At 39.5% G+C, this 21,395-nt stretch overlaps 1 protein-coding gene across 2 annotated transcripts in view; it reads left to right on the top strand.

Moving 5' to 3' along the window:
- STX7 (syntaxin 7) overlaps positions 1–18,541 on the top strand; it is a 32,618-nt gene extending 14,077 nt beyond the window's left edge. For both annotated transcript variants that reach the window (XM_080342815.1, XM_080342816.1), the window contains 8 exons: positions 6,643–6,712; positions 8,603–8,693; positions 10,356–10,493; positions 11,223–11,275; positions 12,032–12,122; positions 13,432–13,504; positions 14,492–14,574; positions 17,147–18,541. In XM_080342815.1, the coding sequence (XP_080198941.1) occupies positions 6,643–6,712; positions 8,603–8,693; positions 10,356–10,493; positions 11,223–11,275; positions 12,032–12,122; positions 13,432–13,504; positions 14,492–14,574; positions 17,147–17,239 (692 nt within the window). In that variant the 3' untranslated portion in view covers positions 17,240–18,541. The remainder of the gene's footprint in view (positions 1–6,642; positions 6,713–8,602; positions 8,694–10,355; positions 10,494–11,222; positions 11,276–12,031; positions 12,123–13,431; positions 13,505–14,491; positions 14,575–17,146) is intronic.
- The last annotated feature ends 2,854 nt before the right edge of the window (positions 18,542–21,395 follow it).

The following is a 21,395-nucleotide window of genomic DNA, read 5'->3' as shown; positions in this document are numbered from 1 at the left end:
TATTCTGTTCCAGTAACCTGCTCTGAAGTGACTCTGACATTTATTAGATTCCACACAACTTAAGCTGTAACTAGATATGCTGTTTGGTGACTCACTTGCTCGGCTGGAAAAAAGGAGGAGATTTCTTCATAGTTATCCAACTGGTGGCAGCATGTTTAAGGTCTTTGATGAAGCATTTCTGAATGGTGACTGTGCTGGTGTTGTATACACTGCTTATTTGTCGTACGAAGCCATAGCTTAGCCTGAGTCTCACGTGGAGCAGACTTTGTGTTTGGTGCACACCAAGGAACGCTTTGCTGATTCTGTTTATTCTACTTGGACTCAGGAGCTGGGAAAAAGTCTGAAAATCAATGGCTTTTAAATCCCCATTGTTAGTTTTAGTCCTGTCAACCTTAGGCAGTGACTAAAATTCTATGTGCCCCTTTTTAAGTAAAAGATGGTGACATGGAGCAGGGGGACTCTCACCATCACAGTTAATATTCAGTGCTCTGCACCTTAGTCCTGTGACAGGTCTCAAGCTTTGCTGTTCTGTAAGGCAGGTTTCCTTGTACTCACCCTGCCTGCTTAGCTGGTTCTTGTTCTCTGCAGTACAATGTCCTCGTGCTTGGTGTTCCTGTTGCTGCCGGTGTTTTTCCAAGCACGCCCAGTGGGTGCTGTGTTTCCTGTGGGAGCATCAACCCCGAGCTTTTATGAAACCAGGCAATGTGGGGGGTCTGAAGGAAACTGCTGCTGCATGGCTATAGTGCAATCTTGTGTGATCCGATTAAGGTTCCAGGCTGCAAAGAGGTAATAAGCAGCACTCATTAAATGTATTTTTTCCTCTCAATTTCATGCTTCTGTGTTGTGGCCTTCTTTTTAGAACTCTGTGGATAACATGTGGATTCACCTCACTTTCCAGCTGTAGACCTGCAACAAGCTAGGCCATGGCCATTTAGGGGTTTAAAGTTTGGTTTTCCAAATCTTAAATAGAATGGAGGTTGAGGTAGGGAGACAGCTAATTGCAGGTAACCCGGGAAAGCGTCTCTCCTGTAGCTGGAGTTACTGGTAAGTGTTCCAAAGACCATCCTCAGTTTCTCTTGTCTCACGCTGGGGATGAATGTGGTGCTTCGATACTTCTGAGCCCTGCCAGAGGAGGTGGGTGACCTACAGCCCAGTCTCCATATCCCTCCTTTTAATTAATTCTTTGCCTTTCAAACATTAAGATTTTACTGAAGGGTTTGGGACTTTTTTCACATTTTCTCCTGTAGTAAGACTATGGTGTTAGAGCCTATATGGTGTTTACTGATTCTCTATTGGGGACAGCATTGTTTGCTCCTGTATTCTTAGAGGCAAGAAGCTGTTTATGTTTTGATCTTCATTGTATTAATTTAAGCATTTGTATCTTTATTTTAAGTTTAAAACTTCCTGTGTGATCTTAAACATTTTCATGTTCAAGGAACAGAACAAGCAGTTATGTCAACATAGATTTACTTCTGGTAATGGAACAGCTTTGCAGACTTGGCTGAAAAACAAGAGAATATGAGGAGAAAGGAGTTGACACTTTTTTCTTTCCCAGCCAGCTAACAACAAACTGTTAAGCAAGGCTAATATATGATCCAATATGTGAAATATGTATCTATGGAAAAGATAGTACATATTGCAGATCTGGCCAGAACATGTTTCTCAAATATTTCTACCTGTTAAAAAATGTAAACATTTCCACTGTACATCTCAACACTTGTGTAACTCATGTAGAGAAAAGGAGGCCTTTTGTGTGAGACAGTATTACTATTTTTTTTTTCTGTGTCCCTGGTTTTTTTTTGTTGTTGTTCCGTTTAAGTAGCAAGAGAGTTTCCACTGACTAGAAAAGAAACCACTGCTTGGCTAAGTAAAAGTAAACATGAGCTGACTGTTAAATAATTTTCTCTGTAGGAATACAGGTTAGGTCTTAATTGTTTCTCTGGCTCATCATTAACCATGTCTGACCTGTTCCTGAGCATGTGACTGGTCTGAGAGTAGCCGAGTAGCTTTCATCAGCTGATAGTTATGTATTAGAGAAAGATAAGGAATGCTGCAAAGAAGTGAAAAGTCTTCTTACTAATAGAGTGTTGCTTCTTTCTAATACAAAACTCATTTTCAGGAGGAATAAGTGAGATTCTTTTGCACATGAGACAGTGATTGCTTGGAGAAAATGCATTTTGCTTGCATGGTATCGTACACCCAGCTTCCCACCGGGGGACTGTACTGCCTGGTTCCCGACGGGGACTGGCCTCCTGCGGTGGCTCACTGACAGACCACAGCTGGCCAGGTGCTGCTCTGGCAGGGTTGCAGTATGAGCCATGAAAGAGGTGTTGATTTTCATTATATGCAACACCTATCCTGATCTTCATTGTAGAAGTGAGAGTCCAGCACAGAGCCACAAAGATGATTAAGGGAGTGGAGTATCTCCCTTATGAGGAAAGGCTGAGGGGGCTGGGTCTCTTTAGCTTGGAGAAGAGGAGACTGAGGGGTGACCTCATTAATGTTCATAAATGTGTAAAGGGTGAGTGTCACGAGGATGGAGCCAGGCTCTTCTTGGTGACAACCAATGGTAGGACAAGGGGCAATGGGTGGGAACTAGAGCACAGGAGGTTCCCTTTAAATTTGAGAAGAAACTTCTGCACAGTGAGGGTGACAGAACACTGGAATAGGCTGCCCAGGGAGGGTTGTGGAGTCTCCTTCTCCGGAGACATTCCTATGTAGCCTCATCTAGGTGTTCCTGCTCCAGCAGGGGGATTGGACTAGATGATCTTTCGAGGTCCCTTCTAATCCCTAACATTCTGTGATTCTATGATTCTGTGAAGTGGCTGCAGGAGCTGGCACGCCTCTCTCTGATGGAGGCTGTTGACGTATTCCAGTGACTTCTGTGAAGAATGCCTGTGTGCACACTGTGTGTGCTCTTCTGCAGCTCCTGAGCAAAGTCCAGCTGCTAGCTGTACATACTCGAGGAAGCTGAGCTAAAGTGTGAGACTTTGCACTGAAATAGATTACAATTGTACACAAGATCCAGTCAGGCTCTTTTACAGAATTGGTGATGCCCAGAAGAACAGGAGAGACTTCTGGTAGTTGTGTTAACTCTGATCTTTCAGAGCTCCTTGGGAAACTGGAAGAACTGTGAAGTGAGGAAGGAAAAATGATAAAGGGTGAGGTAACCTAGGAACCCATCAAAACTGTGCTCTGATCTTTAGTCCCAGGCTGTTACCAGTATGTTGGCACTGCAGAGCTAGGACTTTGTGAGCTGGGCCTATGCCTTTGGCTCTCTGGGACATTTGAGTGTTACTGATGGATTGAGAGGCACGAAAGCATGTGCCAGGTACCTGTATGTGCCAACCTGAACCTCCCGCAGAGAGGTGAAAGGCTGGTTAAATGAGGGAGGCAGTGCCCTTCTAAATACCACCATCAGCAGTGAAGCCAGGAATTTAGGGACCTCTGTTTTATGAAAAGTAATCTCAGGTTTCCAGTGGCTTTGCTCTCCCTCTTCAGTGCCAAGATCCTCTCCCTGCTTGTTTCCCAAATGTGGCAGTGGAGGGAGCCAGCAGAGATGTTTCTACAGTCTTGCCTTCAGGAGGAGAGGCTAAGGCTACCCTGCTTTACCTTCGAGCAAAGGAAGGGATATTGACTTCTGTCTAAGAAGTTTCAAAGCCAGTTCTTGCTTTGAATCAAATTCTGTAATGTCTCTATGTGTAAATGTGAGGCAACAAGACGCTTCACCTCTGTGATCCAAGTGATAATGTCTTAAAGCCTATTTTAAATTTTCTTCTTATCAATGAAGCTGTATGAGTTTGTGAGTCTGGACAAATGCCTGTGGTTTAGGTAGTTTTGTTATTATTTGTATATTATAATATAAAATATTTGAACGAGTAGTAGCTACAGTAAGAAATCTGAAAAATGAAGAAAACTATGAAAAAACCCCACGAAACAAAACAAATAGCCAAATTAATTACTAGGCTGTATAAGAAATATTTTTTTTAGCTGGTATGCACTCTAACTTGTTTATATTAATATGAAGGAGCACAAAGGATGGATTTCTTTAACTCATCAACTGGTTGATATGTACCGTAAATCAAAATTTCGCGAATGTCAGCTTCTCTGCTTCCTGTGTTGTTCTGGTCCTACCAACTTGATTTTGTTTGTTTGTTTGGCTGTTTTTTTTTTTAATGAAGACAGCTTCAGGAGTGCTGCTGAAGACCACTGGCAAAAATTTACATTTACTGCTCTGCCTTTTTTCTGTTTGCTGACTTGAATAAGCAATGCATGAACAAAAAAAAAACCTGAAAAGATAAATGCTATTTCTTTCTAAATAATATCCTTATTGTGAAAGCTTAAGGTGCAAAATCTTAAATTACAGGAAAATTTGTGACAGTTCAGTTCTTGTTTGTTTGTTTCTTTATTTTTTTCCCCTTGAGGTTTGAAAACCCATTACCACTTGGCAATTTTGATGCATACTTACAGACTTCTTGGTAAAAGTTGTTTTAATTTTGTGCTGAATTATTGAATCACAAGAGTTAAACTGGGATGAACTTCCTTTTGCCTGGATTTGAATAGCTGACCAACTACTCTGTTCTGCCTTTTAATTTCCCCTCAACTATCTACTTGTGTTCAGGTTTAGAAGCAGGATGAAAATCTAATTAACTTAGAATGCAAATATTTTAAGTATAGGCTTTGCTTTAGAGAGTTTTTCATGTGAGAGCCTTTATTTAAAACACAAACCTTATTTTCTTAATTTGCAGTTAAACAATGTATCTCTAGGTGGCGGTAGGACACACCAGTCCTTTTTCTGTCTGCAAACCCGCTGTTAACAGAGTGCCTGTAGTTGGTTTTGTTCTGTTTTTCTCCCTGTAAAAACAAAAGCAGAATAACTGAGCATCTTGTCTGAATCGGAGGGGAGCCTGTCTTTGAACAAACAAAACTTCGGGTTAATTTGTATTTGGTTTTACATATATTAAACCTTCACACTGTTGAATTCCAAAGGTAACACCAGACAGTTGCCTTTTTGTTTGTTTTAAAACAATGCATTATACCAAACATAAAAAGAAGGCTTAATGACCCAGAGTGGGTATTTATCGGAATGTGTTGGGGCTCCTGGCCCCAGCAGGTGGGAGAATCCCCGCAGGGAGGGAAGGGCTGGTGCTCAGCAGCAGCTGGTGACCGTAGGTGAAATTCAAACATTTTCACTCATGTTTTGCTGATTTTCAGCAAAATTAAAATAGAAGTTGTGTGAAACCCATCTTATACTGCTGTTCACCTCAATAATTCTTACAGTAGCTTATGTACGCTCAATCCCTCCAAAGATTTCTGCTTTAAAGGGTTTGATTATTACCTCATGGGAAACTTAGGTACTAAGTTTTTGATATCTTCATTACCTCTGTGTACACAGCAGGAATTTGCTATAGCAGTTGTTGACATGGGGACATTATGTAAAGCAGTGTAGAAAATCCAATATAATCTAATTCACCGGGGACTTGCTATGAAACAAAGATTCAAATTACTATCGTTACTAAAAGTGTTCTCAGGAATTCCAGTTTTATCTAACTGCTTAACAAAAGTCACTATGTAACTTTCTCATTGTAACTGAAGTTCTGTCTTGTTGCAGATCTCTTCCATGGTAAATATGGAAAAGTAACTTTTTTTTTTTTTTAATGTGTTTATTCACTACTTAGAGATGCCATTTGCTGCAATTTTAACTATATTTAGGAAAAAAAAAATAAAAAGGTGTGCTACTAAAGCGAGTATCCCATATACTATCATACTGTCATATTTTCTGCTGACTGTGTGGTACACCAGTTTGCCTGGAGAGGGCCACAGAGTACAGGGACAAGTCTACTTCTAGCTGAGGTCAAGCAAAAATAAGCTATTTTGCATATGTATGCTTTCATTTTAGGAGATGTGAGAGTGTTAAGCTGAGATAAAGCACATTTAGGATATTAGTTTTGCAGTGTCTGTCCATTTTTCTCCTTGCTTTCTCATGTGACAGTAAAACATATTAAGCTGAAAATAAGGCTCAGATGATGTGTCACATTTTGCAGTTCAAAACTAGTAGCTTTTATTAAACACACTTAAAAAACCACTGGTGGTTTATATCCCACATTTAAAAACGTGAAGATCTCAAAATTACAATTAAAATCTGGAGATCTGACTTTTAAAATTTTTTTTAATGTACTGTAAGCCCACGAATGCTTTGTTGCTGTCTTTTCATTAATGCACTGGTTCTGAAATATTTGTGTATGACTATGTCATGGCAGTTTTTTGTATGGCTTTCCAAAATGACGTGTAAAATATGATTAAACCAGAGTTGTGCTGCTTATTTTAAAAATATTAAAAGGCCTGATTTATACTTACTACAATGAAACTATTAACTGATCTTTCAATTGCCCATTTCTACTTAGACATGTTAATACATTACCTTACTTAATAAGAAACCGTGAGTTTTGTCTTCAACTTGGCAAAACCCATTCACTAAATGTTCTGGGACCTCTTCAGCAGCATCTTTGTAGTAGGTTGAAAAAGTTTTGAGTATCAGTTTCTGTCAACTTTTATGGCTTTAGAATTGTCAAGTAAAAGTGCCTAAAATTAAGTGAGAGTTGTCTGTGTCCCATTAAAAGTTCTCTTCCTCTTCACAAACAGCTGCCGAAATACAAAGAATACTACATCAGCTTGGAACACCGCAAGACACGCCTGAGTTGAGGCAACAGCTGTGAGTACTTCACATGAAAACGTTTAATTTCATTGCATTGTAAACAATCCCCTGGTAAGTGATGTGGTGTTTTTTTGTTAGACAGAGTTCTTGATCTCACCAAGAAAATAAAGTATAGAGAAACACAGTCTGTAAACTATAGTCGGCTGATTTACCTGTGTACGTTGCCTGCAGTATCAGTAAATCTATAAAACTTATGCTGCATGTCAGCAAATGGAAAGTGGCAGGACCAAAAAGTAATATCACAAACATTTGCACACCTCCACTCCAGTCAACAATTCAAATCTCTCAGTGTGATTTTCACAAGGTAGTGAATATACTGGGGAGAGGTTTGTGAGTTGCGATACTGGGTGAGAGAGGGGACTGCCTTTTAGTGATGAAAGCTACGGTAAGGGATAACATTACAGAATAAATACATACCAGAAATACTAAAATAGCCAAAGTGAAATAAGGCTCCAAGGCAGATGCTGTGTGGTAGTTCAGTCACATGAAGGTGAATTTTCATTAATATGGCACTAGCAGAGACAGTCAGTAGCTCTCCCCTTCTCTGCGCTGTCCAAGGAGCCAGTATGTTTTGTTGTGTTTTTGTGGTTTTGGGGGTTTTTTTGTTCCATTAAACTCCTTTAGTGAATTAATCTTAGGATCCTAAATGCACATAAGCAGAGTGTTGTGCCAGCACTGTGGCTAAGAGAGTTGGCATCCTCAGTGTGGTTAATGCTGCACTGTGACCATTGAATAGGAGGCATATGTTGGACCAAATGCGTCACCTTCCTTTCGTGTGAACAGCCAAATTGCTTTATAATAGCCTGAGTTCAGGGCCCATAACATTAGCCAAGTACAATCCACAGTGGATGTCCTACTGGTGACTCTGAATAGGGGAAGAGCAGCATATACAGATTATGCAATAACCAGACAGGATCTTGGCATAAATTCACAGAACCTGTTGTGAAGGACACATTCCAGTCCCTTTCTGAAGGCAGTATATATAGTAAGCTTCCTTGAGTTTTCATTGTCCATTTTTCACTTGTCTGAATGTTTGGCCCTTCCTTTTATATTGGTATGTGTCTGAAGAGTCATTTGATTATTTTACATATTGGTCTTGATTGTTTTCTAATAGCTTTCCAGATAAAATCTTTTCATACGCATTGGGGAGGAGGATGCAAAAGCAGGTAAAGAGTTTGAGTTGCTCCAGGAAAAAAATATGAAAATATGAGTGTGTGATAATATCAGAATCAAAGAGACAAAAAAAAAAAAAAAGAAAAAAGGAAAGCAAAAAAAAGTGCAACGCTGTTGAAGATGAGGCTCTTTTTTAAGCACTGTTAAAGTAATTAGTAAATAGTGAAGCTTTCAGCCAAGTTTGCAGCTATTGTATCGTGGGAGAATATAGATCTCTTTGGATAAGCTTCCCAGTAACTACCAGGAATTGACCTTTCATGCACTATGGTATTGGAATTATATTTAAGCCATGGCGTGTTCTTCAGCACAGAAAAAAACTTGGTCTTTTCTATACTTTTTCTGAACTCAGAAGCGACCAGATGTTTCCAACTATTGTTAACCTCAAAATGATTATGAAAAGCATGTTTAGATATTTGTAATAACTAGAAACATATTGCTGTGTATTAGGAAAATAGAAGAAACCTTGGTGGCAGGGGAAGAAAGAAAGGTGAATAATGAGATGCTGTCACACTGAGGAACACATGTTCTTCAGCATCTGTCCCACCTGAAATCAATGGTGTCATGCCTTTTGTCATGTTTTCACAGTGAAGAACAGAATAAAGATGACTTCATGGACTTCAGAGAGGCATTTTGTACTGCTGCTTTCCTGAGAATCAGCAGAATTTGAACAAAGTAACCCAATGGTCTCTAATGAAACTTTGCATTTGGTTGTAGGCAGCAGAAGCAGCAATACACCAACCAGCTTGCCAAAGAGACCGACAAATACATTAAGGAGTTTGGATCTTTGCCTGCAACAAGTGAACAGGTATAAAACCAAGGAGAGTGGTTTGTTTGATGATCGTGTTGGCTCATGTAGAGTGTTTGAGTGACTTCAGTTCTGCACGCCTATTTTTGTGCTCCTCACCAGGCTTTCAAAGTGCTGTTTAGTTAGTCAACATATTTACTCAACACTTACAATGTAAGAATATTTTGTTGCAGTCCAGACTTGTTCCGAAGCTGGGTTTTTTTTGTTTATCAGGAATTAAGGTAGTTTGATTGACATGGTAGGAATCAAGGCAGTGTGCTGTGCCTGTGATTTCAGGTCTCTGTGCACTTTGTAATTTGTGTCAGTGATGCTAAGTCTGACTTCACAGATGCTCTGACTGTGTCCAGGGTCAAGGAGCTGTCTGCTAGAACTACTTGCAGGGCAGGTGGTCAGACGTGTTCACCCACTGTCTGAATAATTTGATTACACACATTAGGTCTGTTCTGTGTCACTCAGATCAGCATTTGTGCTGTGTCTTTTCCACAGGCTTTTCCTTTCTTAAGGGGAGTGGACAGGACCTGTTACTGAAACAACTTGTGCAGTCTTTAAAATGCTTATTTCCCAGGTCTGTGTAAAATCTTGTCAGGAGTAACACGAAGTGGCTGTTGTCATTAGCACACTCCTGCCTGCCATCCTGGGGTTTCTTATCCTAGTGAAATTTGTCACTTAAGTAAGGGAAGAGCAACAGGAGCTCAGGAAGCACGGATTCGGGTTATCGTCACTCAAACAACGTGCCTGCTCTGTGTCTGGTTACCACAGAGCCTTTAGGAAAACAAATTATCCTGAAACACTGAATTCAAATGGCAAGCCATTATTTATGTGTGCTCATCTTGTTGAGTTGTAAACTTCTAACAGGGGTGTTAAAACTTGGTCTTGGTGTATAACCTCTAGTTCAGGCAAAGTATGTTTTTTATTTTAATGGTTTCTCTATTTCTTTATCTTGGAGCTGAAAAGTTGGCAGTGAGGTAATGTATTGTTTAATTTTACTCCTTTTATCATGAGCATCTTCTTCAAAGGTACCTCCCAATGAGATGCATAAGTGACAGATTGATGAATAGTAATTATAGCCTCTCAGAAATTTGGAAGGAAGGATTGATATGATTAGGGAAATATAGCAGAGGCTCTCCTGCGTGCCCACTATTCCTCTTCCCTTCCCTACATCTAAAAAAAAAAGGCTTGAAAGGTTAGGACAGGTATTTTTGTATCAGTTCTTAAGCACTTACGGGAGAATGTGAACCTACTTCTGGATGGAGCTCAATATGTATTTCCAGAATTTATGTAAAATATATGTGAAGTGCCATGTTATTTCTTTTCTGCACCCTTCCCCCCATTCAGTCACCTTTGCTTAAACAGTAGATTTTATAATCAAACGATAATAAGGAAGGTAGAAGCTTTCTTGTTCCTGCCCATTTCTCACTTCCAGCTGTTAAATGAAAATAAATACAGTGATTTCCTCTTTAACTGCCTAAAATTGTGCAGAGTTATGTGATCCTAGAGGGAAGGAAAGTTTGTCCATGCAGTTGCAAATGGTTTTGTAGACAGCCTTCCCTTACACCTATTTAGAAAAAAATTATTATATGCCTTAGCATTGAGCAGCCTGGAAATGTCAGAGCCTTGAAAAGCTGGAGCTCATTTGACTTGGTAAAACTTTTTCTCCTATAGCGTCAAAGAAAAATACAGAAAGACCGTCTTGTGGGGGAGTTCACCACAGCGCTAACAAATTTCCAAAGACTCCAAAGGCAAGCTGCTGAGAAAGAAAAAGACTTTGTAGCCAGAGTAAGAGCCAGCTCAAGGGTATCTGTAAGTATCAGAAAATGTGCCATTATACTTTGTTTACAATGGTGTTGGTGGTGTTCAGTGTCAAATTTGCCCCCCTGGTGCTACTTATAAGACCTCGTATCTGACTCCAAATACTGCAGAATATGTGCTATATGGTTATAAGTATATAATTATAAACGTTCTTTGCTCACTTTTATGCATAGCCGAATTGCACAGCTCATTATAGAAAAGGCTGAATTACATTGTAATAACCCCAAACAAGAACTGTTACTTTGTCCTTGCCTTTCTCACACAAAGGCATGAACTGCCCCTGGGTTTATGCTGTAATCTAGCAAAAGCAATTTTTAGGAGATTTTTGAATTGCTTTTGCTGGGCCTTTGGATATCAACAGATTTTTCCTATAGGAAAGAGTCACTTGCCAGATTTCTAAGCAATATTAAAGTGGAGAAGTGCTCAGGAGCCTGAGATGTTGAGCTTTTCCTTGGTAGCATATCAGTTTTGCTTTTCACTCTACCAAATACACATTGCTGCACTTGTAAATTTTAGCAAGCAGTTACCAAGCTGAATGTTTTTGCTTGTGTTTCAGCTTTATGCATAAAGGAAAATCAGGATGAGAACAAGTTAAATCATGTTTCGGTTTGAAGTTTGCTTACTATGAGCCTTGCAATATTGACTCATTATAGAAACGCTGACAGTGCTTCTTTTGCGACCATAATCGTTAATTTGTATTTTTAAATACTGATCATGTAGGGTGGTGCTCCTGAAGATAGCTACAAGGAAGGAACACTTGTCTCTTGGGACAGGTAGGCTGAATTTGTTAATAAGTCTTAACCTAGCTAAGAATAATAAATGGCCTGCAGGGAAGCCAGCTGCTGATTTTATTTAATTTTATTTTTTTTCACCTCTAACCAATTGCCTTTTTCTGGAGGGAGTTGGGATACGTTGCTCAGTTCAGCTTTCTTCCATAGGATGAATGTAGAAAAGAGGCTTTGATGGGATAGGTGGGAAGAAAAAGGAGCAGTTCATATCATTTCCCTCTTTCTTCCACATGCTTCAGCTTTAATCATGTCCTTGAGCTGCCCTAAGTCTATATTTGGGCTTTCTGAGGCTCAAACTTAGGTAAGCAGAGTCCAACCTGTGAACAGAGTAAAAATGTTGTGATAAGGGTCCAATGTTTACTGGGATCTCCCATTGCTTTCATACTCTCCAAGAACAGCTTCTCAGTCTCAGATTCTGTTTTCTTGGCTAGCTCACTTTTGCCTCAGATGGATATAAACTCTGCAGTTTATAATTCAGGAGAATGTTTGCTCTTGTATTCATACTTGGAATATCCAATTGGTTAGCTCAATGCGATGTGCAACGTTGCTACAGCAGCAGCTTCTTATACTGAAAGTGTGACTTTTGGACCTTCCCTGTTAGCTAGATGGGTAAAAATGTATATTTCATTAACTGCTAATGTGAAGTATGTGTTACCTAGGTAACTGTCATTTTATTCTTCTGAGTTACTTCTCATCACACCTGTTAAATTCTGGGTGTTGTTTTTTTTTGTTGTTTGATAGTCAACCGCAAGCACAAGTGCAAGATGAAGAAATTACAGAAGATGACCTCCGTCTTATTGAGGAGAGGGAATCTTCCATTAGGCAGCTTGAGGTAAGTGCAAGCTATTTTAAAGCAGAATGTGCTTTTCATGTTTCCAGAGGAAAAAAAACATTTTATAGTGGCCTGAACATTAATTGCAGACATTAATCTTGAGGAGTTAGGATTTATTTGGGGTTGTGTTTGTGTTTCTTTTTTCTTCAAAACTACAAATTTTACCTTTAGATGTGAAATGTGCATTAGAAATATACTGTATGAAAGCCATGCTTTGGTACTGTGTTCAACTTCAGTTGTTTGGTTATGGAATAGGAAAGTACTCATGTGACTACAAGAAAAATACAAATATTTTTTTTCCAATGTAGTGGTCATGTTATATAACCTTTTTTAACAGGGACTGTAAATGAAACAAAATTATACCTTTCCTCCCAGGTATTCACAATGTATTGTTCAACATCTTAATTTTGTAAGCAGCTTATTTGAATGCTTCTGCAAATACAGATGCTTTGTTTCATGCAAACTTTTGTAATTGAAGGTTTGTCAAAAAGTTAAAAACATTTAAAAACAAGATGTAAACTACACAAAAAATTGACATCAAGAGAGTTCTGTAAAGACAAAATTATTTTTTCCAGCCAGTCTGGAATCCACATCTCTACATCCATCAGCAAGAAAGGTGCTGGAACTGGAGTTTGTCAGGAAGTCTTGCTGATGCATGTGGCAAAATCCATTCTGTGTATAATTTTTTTCACTAATCTCTTCCTTTCCACCCATACTTCAGCGTGCAGTAGATTGAACTAAATATGTGTCACTCATTAGTTACAAAGAGATCATATGCACAGTGGAAAGGTGGCATCTACAGTGTCCTGTAGTAATAGGACAGTGTAATACAGGTGCAATAGCTTGGCCACATTATAGAGATAATTTCTGTAAAACATGACACTTATGAAATTTGTGTGTGTTGAATTTCATACATGTACTAAAACTAATGCAAGATACTTTCTGCATATGCTTTTGTTAATTTGGCTTAAATGGATACCTTGTAAGCAACACTGGCATAAGCCTTTCATTTCAGTTAAACTAATACAAGTATGTGTGCCAACAAGCCCTCAGCAATGAGAGATCTTGTTTGTGATGTGGTGGTAAGTGTACTTCACATAGTCCTCTTCGGTTAGTTTGATTAGAATAAACTTGGTCTCATAGTGTCAAAAAAGCCTTCCAAATAAACATATCTAGTTGGTTTTTTTTATCCTGTAGTGTAGCATCATGGATGCTTACTTGGGGGAGAGAAGGAGCATTATTTGTATCTAAACGCAGAGAGATGCTGGAATATGTTATGCCAATTACTGCAATGCTTGTTTCCCTGCAGGCAGATATTATGGACATCAATGAAATTTTTAAAGATCTAGGAATGATGATTCATGAACAGGGTGATGTGATAGGTAAGTCAAATGAAAATTTTTTATTTTGTTTCTCTGGAGAGCAGCGATGTAGAACTTCCTTTTGCTGGAAAAATTCCTCTAATGCAAATATCAATGCTAAAGCAAATCATCTGCAACTTAATAATGGGTATAGTGCCTGATATAACTGTGAATACATAACAAATTGTGTTTAAAATGTAGCTGAAAACATTATGTAGTCTTTAATGTGTATAAAATGTCTTTAAAAGTAGTTTTTTGAACTATTTGTCTATAAAATTGGAGTTCATGTTGACAGTTTTACTATATTGACTAGTGATATAAGTGTGCAGATTCAGCAAAGATTCCTGCCTGGCCCTCCATGCAAGCATGTGTTTTTTTTAAAAATGAAATGTGATTGGAAAATACATGTTCTGACTCTGATGCTAAGTCATGCTGTTGTATATGTCCGGCATATGTTTGCAGGACCTTTTCTAACACCTCAGCCCGTAATCCGTTCATATTTTTTCAGGTAAAAAAGATAATTCTGTGTCAGTATGATAGAATACCAAATCAGACACATGCCTCTTGGGGTGTTTTGTGTGCCTGTTTCTCCTGATTTCACAGATCTTAGAACTTTTTAAATCTGAGCAGAGGACAGACAGTAGCAAGTTGCAGGACAAGTAAAAGCAAGCAAACAAACAAACACAACACCACACACACACCAAAAAGAAAAGAAAAAAGGTCTCTACCCTGGTTGATATCTAAGGTTCAGCCTTGCTTCTAGGGCAGAGGAGCTGTTACTGACACGAATTCAGCTGCTCATTGCTTGGCTGGTTCAGAAATGAACTCAGGTGTAAATATAGGATGGGTTAGACTTCCATGAGAAAGGTATAAAACTTTGGGTATTGATGACGACACCAGCAGTTTGGAGGCAGTTATTACATGTGTTCTCAAGTGTATTTCAGCATTCCAAACCTTTGGCTGGGGTATGACTAATCAAAATTTGAAATCTTTTATTTTAAAATAAAGACAGCATAGAAGCCAATGTGGAAAATGCAGAAGTACATGTGCAGCAAGCAAACCAGCAGCTGTCAAGAGCAGCAAACTATCAGGTAACGTCAATGCCGACTGCCAGCTGTGTGTAACTCTCCTGTCTCAGCAGTCCTGACTTCCACTTTCTTATGCAGTTCAGATTTTGCTTATCCATTTCCTCAAGGCTTGGAGACGTAGTTAGAGGTTTATGTTAGACCACGATGGTATTTCTAGGTGACCATGAAACAAAAGCCAGTGACCTCTGCAAGCTTTGGGTTTCCTGTAAAATTAGCCAGGCTCTTCCAGAGCACTGGGAGTGTTTTTCCTGTAAAATTAGCCAGGCTCTTCCAGAGCACTGGGAGTGTTATGCCTTTATAAAAAAAAACAACAAACAGAAAACCCAACAAACAACAAAACCCCTCCTTTTACAACTCAGGAAGTCGAAGTTTCTTGTCTATGGAGAACAAACTGCTAAAGATCGCAGAAAGAGTAGGGAAGATAGGCAGGGAAGTCTTCTGAAGATGCTGCCAGTTAGCAACAATTTTTGCTGTCTAAAATCTTCTCCCAGCTCTATATATCCGGCTTCTGTTAATTGCTACCCCGATGCTAAAAACATATTTCAAACTCTCAAGCTTTTTGAAAAGCCTTTTAAATACCTTTAAATGCTGCCTCTCTATAACATTTTTGGAACTTGTTAGAAATAATCTTATTAGTAATAAATCTTCCCTCTTAAGTCAGAGTCAGTCCTTAGGCTTTTTTATTTTTTTAATCCTCTTATGTGTGTTAGTAGTAGCCAGGAAAGTAAACCAATGGCAGAATGTCTGAAGGACTGCCTGATGATTTCAGAAGTGGGAGAATGAAAGGGGTGGAAGCATCTTTGAACTGTATTCTAGGTGGCACTAACTGGCACACCAAATGTGGTTGATGTGTCCTATTTTGATAGTGAGAAAGTTCAGGAAAAAACATAGTAACAGACAAAGTTTTCTGTGGAAGGTTTCTGGTTGAAATTTAAAATGTAAAACTTTGCATTTTATCTTGAGGAGGAAAGGATTAATGTCTTCTGATCTCAGAGGAAGGTTTTGACACTTGACAAGCTTTTGTTTGGTGGATCTTGCAGCAGAGACCAAACACTCATCAGAGCTGGACCATGTTTGAAAGGATTGTGTAGTTTGCTTTGAATTTGAACTTCCCTTTGCTTGCAAATTCATCTGTGTTCTAAGATGCTGAAAAATTGTTTCCACTTCCAGCAGACTTTCAATTTCGACAGCTATTACATCTGCATGCCCTGGCTCCCTCAAGGACATGTTAGAGGCCCAGGCGTGGTGGCAGGAATGAGGCTGTGCATGGTTGGCACCCTCACAGCTCCTGTTTGTGGTGAGACCAAGCATGTGAGACAATCTGCCATGGGTGCAGAGCTGTTTGGTCAAAGCTGGGCTCCTCTCCTTTCTTTCCACCTTTACCACTGCTGCTTTAGCACTTGCAGAAATGATGATCAAATGTAGGAGGAAATAGGATTTCCATGTCTTTAGTCTACTATCTTGCTTTAGCAGTGTTACAGGGGAAATGTTTGGCTTCACTGCAGTGTTGACAAGAGTTGGTCTCCAGGATGAAAATGCACATGGCCACAGATTTAAAAAAAGGAAGGTGCTCCAGAAAATGGATTGAGTGTGAGCAAGTAAAATGATGAAATGAAGAAATCTTAGGCTGACCATGGGAAAAGTAGCAGCAAGATAGTAAAACTAGAAGAAAAGAGTTAAGAAACTTGATAGTCTGGGTGGTACTGGATGGAGAACTGGCAGCTCCACTGAAGAACTGACACAGATGTAGTTCTTCAGGGCAGGGGGAAAACCAAAATCACCCAGGAAGAAGAACCTCTGCCAAGCAAGCAAAGCCTGGCTTTGCTTCTGGAGCTGTGGCCTAGAATCCCAAGATCTGAGTGTTACTATGACTTGGCTATCAGCAAAATCCTGTGAAACCCACCATTAATATCTTTTCCTGTTGTGAAGGACATTGTCATGACTTACACTTTATTGTAGTGACATCTATGTAACTAAGTGTCTACTCAGGTGTCTTATTTTTACTTCCTTCTCTTTTTTTTCCTTTTTTTGTTTTTTTTTTTTTTTTTTTTTTTTTTTGGTGAAGAAACTTCACAAAAACAACTTGAAAATAACTCTGTGAATAAATGCAAAATCAATCTTCCAGAAGTCTAAAATTGCAGTCCTCTGTCCCCTTAAGCCTACATTAACAGTCTTTAAATATTTTTTCTTTTCTAGCAGACTATTTCTGCCTCCTCTACTATGCAGGTTGATTGTCCATTTTCCGTTGTATGTGGTCACCTGCTCTCTCACATTTTCTTTCCCTCAGTGTTCTAATTATATCCGTTCATTAAGTTACTGCATTTTCTTTCATTACTTTATTATGTGTGCCAGAAAATACCACTGAAATAATTCTGTTGAATGATATATCCATGCAAGTAAGTAATGGATACACTAGCTCTTTTATTTTTTTTTCCTTTTTTGTCTTGAACGACCTTATATGACTTGTTAGCAAGGACACAATTTAGTTAGATTAGATGATCAGTAGGACAGTAAAATCATTTGAATAGTCTTCTGATGCAGTTTTTTATCAACTTGGTTTTTTCTCTATTGGCAGCAAAGGTCCAGAAAGAAGATGTGCATCCTCATGATTATACTTGCTGTTGGAGTATTGCTTCTTGGACTCGTCATATGGTTGTCTGTAAGATAAGTCTCTGGAGAAAGCATTGTAACTGGTATTTAAATTATGGAAGGAAATTCCTAGTTATGGTTTGCTCATTGTGATGCTGAGTAAAATAATGATTCTGTACTTCATCACATTTTTTTTATAAGACTTTCTGTTTCAACCTGAGAAGTAACATTCTCAGTACTGCTGTCAGTATGACTGCCTGCCCTCTTGGATGTGAGTGTTCTTACCAGAAAAAGAGTCAACATCATAAACTGTTCCGTTAACTTGCACATATAAACCCCTTAAGATTTAGGGGCACTGATCAAAATCCTGATAATTTGATTTGAAGGGGTGGGTGGTTATCTTTTGGGATATTGCCAAAACAAACTCTTGAATTGTTGCTTGAGGCAACAAATTCATATATCAGAATCTATTTTTAAGTTAGAAATGTCTTTCTGTCTCTTACCCTTCCATCCCACTCACCTGCCCATTTGATATGGGTGGTTCAAAAATAAAATGTAGGTTACTGAAGTTGGTATGATCTCTCTTTTATAACTGAAGCCTTTTGAATTAAGCCTTCAGTTTGCCTGAAAACTTTTAGATGCTTCATATATCTCTCTATATGGTGTTGAACATGGTTATGCCTGGAAGCCTCCTGCAAAGATTGGTAGGGTGGATGGTGTAATTATGTGGATTTTTTTGTTTCAATTCTTGCATTAAGAAATACTGTGTTTTATGTGCACGTCTGGTACCTTTGCATCTGAAGTGTGCGCTGATGAGCTTGGCTACAAGAAAATAAGCTCTAGTCTGTGAATTCTTAGATTTACTGGGAAGAATAGAAATTCCCAACTTCCTAACTGCACTTGAATTTCACTGTTCTGAAACTGCTGTGATTCGGTTTCCATGAACAAATCCAAAGTTATATGTGAGGTCTTTCAAACAGCTGAAGAAAAGAAGATTACAAGTTCAATTGCAAGTTCAACAGTGGTATTTGAAATTAAGTTGCAATCGGTTGAACTGATTCAAACTTTTTAAGACGTTTGCTTTGTAGCCTTTAAAATGACTTTTTTCCTTTTGTGCCATTTTGTACTAATATATTAAAAATGTAACAACACTTTTTTTTTTGCCAATTAATCTAGTTGCCTTTTTAATTGATGAACTAATCAGAAAAGTGTACAGATTAAAAGGTCACTTAATCTTTATTTTATAAAGTTCTTGTACACTAGACTGATAGAGAATGCACTGTTTACACGGTGAGCTGTGAAACATTATTTGGGAACAACCTAACTGTAAGCATCTATGGACTCCAGAATTGTAACCATGCAACCAAAATAAAGGTCTTTTAAAGAGTATATTTTCTTCTAGCAGTTCCTTCTTTCCAAGGATCGGTCTTTACCAGTACAGCTGTTGTCTTCGCCTTTATGTGAATGATTTAAGCTTCTCTGAATTTCTGAGTATCTGTTCCTGTGCCGTACTTCACATTTTTAATGAAACTGCCCCTGGGTTTTGCATTCCCACCAGTGTGAGCCCAGTCTCGGGAGGACAGGCGGCTTTGCTCGGTGTTGCTGCTGATGGTGGGTTCTGAGTCGGGGCTGGTACTGGCTCTCCTTCAGCATAGCATGAAACTTTTAAGGGATGGGAATCCATGATGCAGGAAGAAGGCTTGTGCTGCTGCATTTGGATTCTCAAAAGCAATGGAGGAAAAAGAAATCCGGTGGAGCTGCATGATTATATTCCATGTAATGTGGAAAACATCTCTGAGATTAAAAGAGCAGTTTACTTTTAATGTAAGTTGCAGTGTGAACTCATGTGTGTTGAGATCCTAGCGACAGTGTTCCTGTGGGTGCCTTTGTGCTGTGAGTGAGGCTGGGGCTCCTTACATGTTAAATAACTATCAGATATGCCCTGGGCTACCACCAGCCATGGTAAGGCTGGCACTAGTAATGCTAATGCCTTTTTTGTTCTTTCCAGGCTACACTAGTCTAAACGAGAAGAGCAGTCCGCATTTGAGCTGAGTAGCTTTCTCACCAGTGAACTGTCTAAAACTGACTTTAGAAGTTTCCTGGCCTTAATGTTTAACAAACTCTTAGACTATTTCAAACAGGCACAGAAGAATGGCCTGATCCTACTTCCCAGGAGATCCTTTTCTCTGTTGCAATACCTCATACCTGCTTCTGTCAGTGACTGACTGATTCCATTGACATACTTGGGAAGGAAAAGCAGCATTTCAGCAGCAGGTCTTCACCTCTGACTCCTAACAGATCAGAAATTCTATTTGTGCTTCATACTTGTCACATTTTCTATGCATTGCAATTTACCTGTTTGTTTTTCTACTACGAAAGGGCTTAAGCTGAAGAATATTGCTCATTTGGGGATTAAATGGTACATTTTATGATTGCCTATTTACCCATTAAAGGGATCAGTACCTTCCTTATTGAGTTTCTCCAGCAGTGACTGCAAAGCAGGATAGCCAGTACACACAGCTCCAACCATCAGGAGCTTGTGAGAATCAGGGTGGGGCAGCGATTTCTAGTGATTTAGGAATTATGCGAGTTGCACAGCACTGCATTTCCCAAAGCCCTGCTGCAGCTTGCTGCCTCTGTTCTTGTTCTTCTGTGTCTGATTTGTCTGCATGTCTTTATTTCCCACATGTGATCAGCTCTTTCTTTATAGACACTCATGTGCACTATCCATTCAGCTGCTCATGGTGTGGTTTGGGCACTGTCAGGGAGAAGAGCGCTGCTGAGAGCCACGGTGTCGGCATTGCTTGTGTTCTCATTCATGATCTCCTACTCATAAACACTGCTTACGGGGTGGGGGTGCCTCCCCTCAAACAAAATATTTCTTCCTTTCTGGAATCCCAGTGGAAGGAGAATGTTGAAGCCCTTTACCTCTGGGAGAGTTGAAGGGCCAGCTGGCAGAAGTCATGGGCATGTCCCCACCTGGGCAACCAGATGGGGCTGGCTGGTTCCAGCAGCCCAGGCGGCCGGCTGTGGGGCAGGGGGTGGCGGGGCAATCAGGGCTGGAGTGTTTACACACAAGCTCCTGTACCTGTTGGAGAGAGCAGCCTGCAAGGTCCTAATTGCTCATTAAGAATCTTGGTGCTATTAATTTTCAAACTTGATTAGGCAGAAACAAACTGTTGAACGTTTTATATTTAGAGTGTCCACGAAGAGGGCTGTAAATACTCCTTTTTAAGCTGCTCTTAATGGAGCTCCTCTCTTTCTATCTTTCCCTCCTCTGCATGCATGCTTAAGAGTATAAAATAGTTTCCAAGTATTTAAAGAAAAGCTTTGATATCTATTAGAAACCCAGTAGAACATCTGGATATAACACGTACAAGTCGATGTTTTTAGAACAAAGATTTTGGCTGTTCCAAATTATCCATCAATATCTGTCAGATTAGCAAGGCCAAAAATGCAGTCAAAGCACCCTTCGTTTTACTGAAGGAACCTGCTAAGAATAGTTCCTTTGTAGTTATCTTAACCACACACCAGGGGTGCTTTTTCTGTTCTTTCTTGCTTTTTCAAAGAACTGCAAATCACAGGGGCAGGCAGCTTTTTAAAGGCCTGGTTTTTTTTCCCCTGCACCTCCCCCTTTGGAAATTGTTCTTGATAATCAGCAGGATATACAATATCCCCAAACTAACTTCATACCTGAGAGCCTTCTTAAGTCACACACACTGTGTACATATAGTCAGCAAATATATTTGAAGTCAGAGGTGTGGGCTAGATTTGGGACACACAAAAGTAATTCAAAACTGTGAAAAAAAATTAATCTTGGGAAGTAAGGGGTCAAAAGGTGGGGAGGAAGGGAGGTAATGACATAATCTATCAATAAAGTTGGAAAGATCAAACACCCTTGTAGCTGATCATTAGTTTGGGATGTTTCAAAGACTGTTGGAAGAGATGACTTGCTTTGCTCTTGTTTATTTCTGGTTGAACCTATTTGATGCTTTCAGGTGCAGCAGGTTCGTTAGTGAGAGAATCATAGACTCATAGAATGTCCTGAGCTGGAAGGGGCCCACACTGTCTGGCTTGGGGCCGTGACACCTCCCTGGGGAGCCTGTTCCAGTGCTCCACCACCCTCTGGGTGAAGAACCTTTTCCTAATGTTCAACCTGAACCTCCCCTGGCGCATTTTCCTGCCGTTCCCTCAGGTTCTGTCATTGGTCGCTAAAAAGTAGAGTTCAGCACCTG

Source organism: Nesoenas mayeri (genome assembly GCF_963082525.1).
Source record: "Nesoenas mayeri genome assembly, chromosome: 3".
Classification (NCBI taxonomy): Eukaryota; Metazoa; Chordata; class Aves; order Columbiformes; family Columbidae; genus Nesoenas; species Nesoenas mayeri.
This window is presented reverse-complemented; position numbering and strand designations above follow the sequence as displayed.